Genomic DNA, 6,465 nt, shown 5'->3' with positions numbered 1-6,465 from the left:
ACAGGCCACACAGCACCACACAGCCATGCCTCCAGGCACCAAAGGGAGGTTCCCACACCCGGAGCTTGGCGGGCAGAAATAAAATAGCAAAAGTTCTACTCATGTTTACATCTATCTTAGCCTTTAAAGGTGCCTGTGTTCTAAGCTCTCTCAGGGCTTTGTAAGCTACACAGTGTCAGCCATGCAGCCAGCCCTGACAATAGTGAGAACTGGTAAGCATTTTGGAAAAAAGGTAGAGCTGGATCGTGCTCACTCTTTATACCAAAACTAGAAGTCTGGTGCACAAAATTTATAATTTATGCATTCCCTCAGCCCAGCATGCACCCTCGGATGGTCTGGGAGCCCTGTGATCAACTTCCCCCAAAACATAGACCCCGCCCACTCCACCGATGCTCCAGGATGGATCACTCCCACAGAGGGAGGCCCCACCCACCCACCACACCCCACAGGCCTGGGCCTCCCTCTGCAGGGCAATCATGGGGTAATGGCCGGGCCCCTGACCAATCGCATTGCACCTGGCCTGGCACCAGTGGGTGTCATAGCATGGTTGTCCGGACGGTCGTTCCACTGGTTGGCCATTCAGTTGATTTGCATATTATGTTTTTATTATTATGGATGACTTCAAAGTTGTAGGCATAGCCCTAGTGGGTTTGGCTCAGTGGATAGAGCATTGACCTGTGGTCTGAAGGGTCCCAGGTTCAATTCCAGTCAAGGGCACTTAAAAAAAAAGTTGTAGGCAATGAAAGTGAAACTGCAGCCCTAGCCTGTTTGGCTCAATGAATATAGCATCAGACTGGAGACTGAAGGGTTCCAGGTTCAATTCCAGTCAAAGGCACATGCCTGGGTTGTAGGGTGGATCCCCAGTTGAGACATGCAAGAAGCAGCCAATCAATGGTTCTCTCTCATCATTGATGTTTCCATCTCTCCCTCTCTCTTCTTCTCTGATTTCAATAAAAATATTTTTTAAGAAAAAAGAAAGTGAAACTGCAAGAAACTGGAAGAAAATAAGGATGTGGAATACACCCACACAAGGTTATAGATAACAGTAGAGGCCCGGTGCATGAATTCGTGCACTGGCGGGGTCCCTTAGCCTGGCCTGCGGGGATCTGGCCAAAACTGGCTCTCCAACATCCCTGAAGGGTCCCGGATTGTGAGAGGGCACAGGCCAGGCTAAGGGATCCCACCGGTGCACAATCAGGGCCTAGGAGGAACTACAGGAGGACTCCAGGGCTTGTCCAGCCCATCTCGCCCAGTCCCAATCTGCAGGACCTTAGCAGCAAGCTAACCTAGTGGTCAGAGCATCTGCCCCCTGGTGGTCAGTGAGCATCATAGCAACCAGTCAAATGGTGGAAGGAACAGTTGGACACTTAGCATATTAGGCTTTTATTATATAGGATGACCTTGCGGGAGGATTAAACTCTAAAGGAAAGGATAATTACAACTTGTAAAGTTAGAAATGTGACAATTCTGTGTGGCAAAGCACCATAAAAATTTTTATTTAATGTTGAGCTGGGAGAAAATTTTGCAACTGTGAGAGTAAATAAAATGCTAATTGCTCAGTATAAAGGACACTTACCAACCCAGGCAAAGAAAACCCAAGAGCAAGTCTAATGGCAGAATACCCTTCAGGCCATGGGCTGACGCTCTTATCCACGGAGCCAAACCAGCTAGGGCCCAAATGACTTTTTTTAAAAAAATGCCTGTGATTTACTGAAGCCAATGTCACCCCAAAAAATTCAATAAAAACTAAAAATAAAATGGGGAAAATCCCTGTGCTTTATAATGTAATATATTGGTTCAGTAGTTAGATACAGTTTCTCAATACAACACGTGGCAGAGGTGCCTGTTGAACTCTTCTTAGGAACAAGAGTGTTCAGTTGAAAAATGGGGAAACCATTGCCTTCCACCACCTCCTCAGGCTCTTCCTGCTTCCTGGGCAGGTGGGGGGAGAACCTGGGGGCAGCCACTCACCTCCATTTTGCCCTCCTGGGCAGCCAGCTTCAGGGGTGTAAGGCCCTGCCGGTTGGGGATATCCTCGAGCCGCAGCGAGGGGTAGAGGCTGGCCCCAGCGTGGAGGAGCCTGTCGTACATGTGGGTCACCAGAGCGCTGTTCTCAGCCGAGTTGTCTGCGATCATCACCAGCGCGTGCAGGACCGTGTTGCCCAGCGAGTCGGCCTCGTCCAGGTTGGCAGGCTTGTGCTGGTTCTCCAGGAGGTAGGCCACCACATCCCACTGGTTGGTGCAGGCCGCCAGCGAGAGGGGCAGCTCACCTGGGGGCCAAGGGGCAGCGCTCACCGCCTACTCTTCACACTCCCGGACAGAGGCCAGGCCTCGTGGAGGCCGGCCAGGCACCCGGGGGAAAGGATGAAGCACTGGCCCGAGGTCCCAGCCCCGCTGAGGGCGGCTGTGCCTTCTGCGAACACTGGTGACGGCAGCTGTACCCGTTCTGACACAGGAAGAGGGGACCAACCGCTGCCATCGGGAACAGCACGGGGCCAGCCACCAGGGTCCCCTTCTTCCCTGCCTCTTCCTCTCCTTCAGCAGCGCCCAGGCCCGCTGCTGCCTGACGGAGGTGCGCTCAGCCAGGCCCTGTCTGCTTGACTTGGGCCACATGCCAGTTCGAGCAGCATCCCCAGCCCTGGCCCGCTGGGGGATGTGGCCAGACAAGGATAAACATCTCTTAAGACTAACTGCTTCTGCAGGCAGCCTGGGGGTTGGCAGCATGGGCCTCAGGGGTAGACAGAGCTGGTTTTAAGGGCCAGCTCCACCACCCATTAACCGTGTGCCACCCGCTCCGCCCACCAGACCTCGCTTTAATCAAGACTCCTCACCAAAATAAAAACAAGTGCCTTGGCTTTTCCTCTGGAAGAAGCGGCCGCAGGCCCGGGCATGCACGTCGGCACCGTTCTCCACCAGGAGCCGCACGCACTGCAGGCTCCTCTTCTCGATGGCGATGTGCAGGGCGCTGTGGCCTCGGTAGTACTCGTCTGTGCACTGGGCGTTGACCAGAGGCCTGGGGTTGCCCGAGTCCCGGTCGATCTGCAGCAGCGGCAGGATGCAGGCATTGGCCCCTTTCTGAAGGTTCAGCACGGCCTTCATCAGGCACGTCTTCCCGGTGGAGCCCTCTGTGGGGGGAGGGGAGGGCGAGGGGCACGAGGGTGCTCAGACCTGGAGCAGCTGGGCCCAGTGCCACAACGCCCCTCGGGAGGACAGATGCCACACGCGGCTGGTGGGAGCCAGCCATGGTGCTGGGGATTACGGCCCGGGGATACAGCTTCTGCCCTAGAAATTGTCCTCAGACAGAATTTGTCACGCGTGCAGCGTGGTCTGTGCAATAACATTGGGCACAGCGCTTGTTAAGCGGCTTCCCCGCTCAATGGCTCTGTCTCCTCATTTATTTATTTATTTATTTATTTATTTTGAGAGAGAGAGAGAGAAAGGGAGAGGAAGAGAGAGAGAGAGACAAACATTGATTGGCTGCCTCCTGCACACTGCCTACTGGGATCAAGCCCACAATCCTGGCATGTGCCCAGACTGGGAATCGAACCTGTGAACTCTCAGTGCATGTGACCACTTCAACCAACTGAGCCCCATCGGCCAGAGCCACATAACATATTTAAACAGTTTGAAAAGATGTATCCCAAGCCATCGACAGAGGTCCAGGACAACAGACGTTTTACCCTCAGCTTTATACATTTCATTGCTATTTTAATCTTCTAGAACACAAGTTATCTTTCTAATTAGCCCCAAATAATAAAGATATTTAGATTTGGGGTAAAGAATGCTCTGAAATGGGTGAAGTATATGATATGTGTATTATCTATAAATATAAAAGCCTAATGTGCAAATTGGCCCCGAGGGAGTTCGACTGGGAGACCAATCGCTAACTCTGATGTATGCTGAACACCAGGGGGTGGCACAAAAAGAAAGAAGGCCCCTGGCAGCTGGGAAAGGAGGCCCTGGCCAGCAGCCAGAAGGCCCTGATCAGCCCTGATTGCTGGCCAGGCCTAAGGATCCTACCTGTACATGAATTTCGTGCACTGGGCTTCTAGTCCTATATAATAAAACCCTAATATGCAAATTGACTGAATGGCAGAATGACCGGTTGCTATGACGTGCACTGACCACCAAGGGGCAGACGCTCAATGCAGGAGTTGCCCCTGGTGGTCAGTGTGCTCCCACAGGGGGAGCACCACTCAGTCAGAAGCCAGGCTTTCAGCTGACAAGCACAGTGGCAGTGGCATGAGCCTCTCCCACCTCCGCTGCAGGTGGGCAGTAAGGAGTGAGGGGTCCTGGACTGCGAGAGGGCACAGGCCTGGCTGAGGGATGCCCCCTGCCCCCCTGCCCCGTCCCCACTGCACAAATCTTGGGCACTGGGCCTCTAGTGTCTCAATAATGCTATTATTTAAAAAGATCAAAGAAAGAAGGAAGGAAGGGAAAGAAAGAGAGAGAGACAGAGAGAAAGAAAGAAAGAAAGAAAGAAAGAAAGAAAGAAAGAAAGAGAGAAAGAGGAAGCATTGAGGATGCCCACAAGTACCCATGCACCCGGGTGCCAGTGGGGTGGTGGGAAGTGGTGGGCACAGCCATGATAGGGAGGTAAGTGGAGCCCTTGGCTCTGTCAGCAGGGCACCCTGCAGCCATTCCTGCAGGAGGGTCTGCTGCTAAGAACGCTCCCCTTAAAAAATAAAAATAAAAAAGGAAAAGGAAACTCCCACCCCTTGTCTTCTCCTGACCATGGTCAGGACCCACCAGCCAGCACAGTCCCAGCACAGCCACGGACCCGGGCTCTGCGAAGGGCAGGCCTACCTGTGTACTCTGGGTCGGTGAGGTACTTGCTGGTAGTGCGCAGGTACTCCAGTAGCCCCGCCAGGTCCTCGGAGTCACCCCGGGCAGCAGCGCTGAAGAGCCGGTCACGGTCAAAGTGGTTTAGGGCCAGCTGTCTGCAAGAATGTGGTTGGTGACTGATGCTGTGAAAGGGCCACACCCCCAGAAGGAGCTCAACCCGGGAGCCCTTTCAGGAAGCCCCGTGAGCACTGCATGCTGGTAACCATGAGAGCCCCCTTCCCAGAGCAAACCGGGAGACCCCGGGCCTAGAGCCCAGGAGCAGGGGTAGGGGCTGCCTGGAGAGGGGGGCCAGGACCCATGTCTGTGTCTCCAGGCATCACAGCTGTTCTCAGCATCGGTCCTTGTCATTTGCAAGGTGCCCGGATGATCTCTCAACAGGCTCACTATCCCACAGGGTGGGTCTCGGCATAGGGACTTGTCGTGGCCCCTGAGCTAGAGTCAGGTCAGGACAGGGCTGGGGGAGGTGCCCCTGACCATCAGGGCTGTGCGCTTTACTGGCCTTGACAAAGGGGTCGAGGAAAGTCCCTCCTCCTCCCAGAAACCATGTTTGGACAAGTAATGCAGTATCTGCACCCACTTCAGCCTGGGGGTCAGGAATCACGACCTTCTCTTTTAGACAAACAAGGCAATACAGTAACTTCCCCAGTCACATGATGCAGAGCCCAGGGCTCCCCGGGGCCTGTCTATCCACCTCCAGCCCCTGACTCACAGCCCCAGAGAGACTCTAGGCTGGCAGACAGCGGCTTCTCAGAGACACGTGGGCCCTGCACCGGGCCGAGCAGATGCTCACTGGAGCCTGGCTGAGAAGCCACACTTCCGGGAAGGACCCAGAAGGGCCTTTTAATCTTCAGAATCTCGCAGTGTCTGGTGACAGGAAAGGGAAGGACTGCCCCTCCTGGACTCGTCGCTATTCACAGAGACCAGCTTATCCTTGGGACCCCGGGCACCACGACCAGCAGATATGAAGGGACAGACAAAGGGACTGTTACGCTTTAGGGACCCTCAGCTCCTAGCTTCACAACTCCCGTAGGATGGGCCAACCAAGTGATGGCTGGGCACCGAAGAGAGGGGATTGTTGGGATCAGTTGTGTTTTAAGTCATAGCCACGTGACTGAGAGGGCCAGACTGCCTCCGCCACACCAGGAAGCTGCACTTCTGCCTTGCCTGGCCAGACACGCCGTCATCTGCCCACAGAGCACGTGGCCACAACATGACCAAGGGCTCTGCAACTGACTAGGGAGCCCTGCGGGGAGCCTAGACCAGGGAAGTGTCTATTTGGACAAAGTACTTCCTTTCTCAGGGTGACATCACAGTCTTAGGGTAGGAAGCCCCTCAGGGGCACAGGTTGAGAAACCAAGGGCTTCGAGGGGCCCATTCTGCCTGTCGGGCTGGCTACCCAGCTCCCAAAGCCTCGTGCGCAGCCTGTCCTGTCTGGGTCTGCATCTGTTTGTGGGCCTCCAGCACAGGCAGCATGGGGGCTCTGGGCTGGGAGGCAGGGGTGGAGGCCACGTCCCAGGCATGAGGAGGAAGGAGGGGCTTCCCTGGCAGAGTCCCACCCAGACCACGGAGAGTCTCCTGGTCAGACCTTGTATGTCAGACCTCACACTGGGGGGAGGACAG

The 6,465-nt window shown here is 54.8% G+C and overlaps 1 protein-coding gene across 1 annotated transcript in view; it reads right to left on the bottom strand.

Annotated features, from left to right (window-relative positions):
- TRPV2 (transient receptor potential cation channel subfamily V member 2) overlaps nucleotides 1-6,465 on the bottom strand; it is a 24,450-nt gene that overhangs the window by 12,838 nt on the left and 5,147 nt on the right. The window contains exons 2-4 of the mRNA XM_015567611.1: nucleotides 4,807-4,940; nucleotides 2,832-3,125; nucleotides 1,972-2,270 (exon numbers count right to left, since the gene is read on the bottom strand). Of these exons, the coding sequence (XP_015423097.1) occupies nucleotides 1,972-2,270; nucleotides 2,832-3,125; nucleotides 4,807-4,940 (727 nt within the window). The remainder of the gene's footprint in view (nucleotides 1-1,971; nucleotides 2,271-2,831; nucleotides 3,126-4,806; nucleotides 4,941-6,465) is intronic.

Source organism: Myotis davidii, unplaced genomic scaffold (assembly GCF_000327345.1).
Source record: "Myotis davidii unplaced genomic scaffold, ASM32734v1 scaffold764, whole genome shotgun sequence".
Taxonomy (NCBI): Eukaryota; Metazoa; Chordata; class Mammalia; order Chiroptera; family Vespertilionidae; genus Myotis; species Myotis davidii.
The sequence above is the reverse complement of the archived record's forward strand: the minus strand, read 5'-3'. Positions and strand labels throughout refer to the sequence as shown.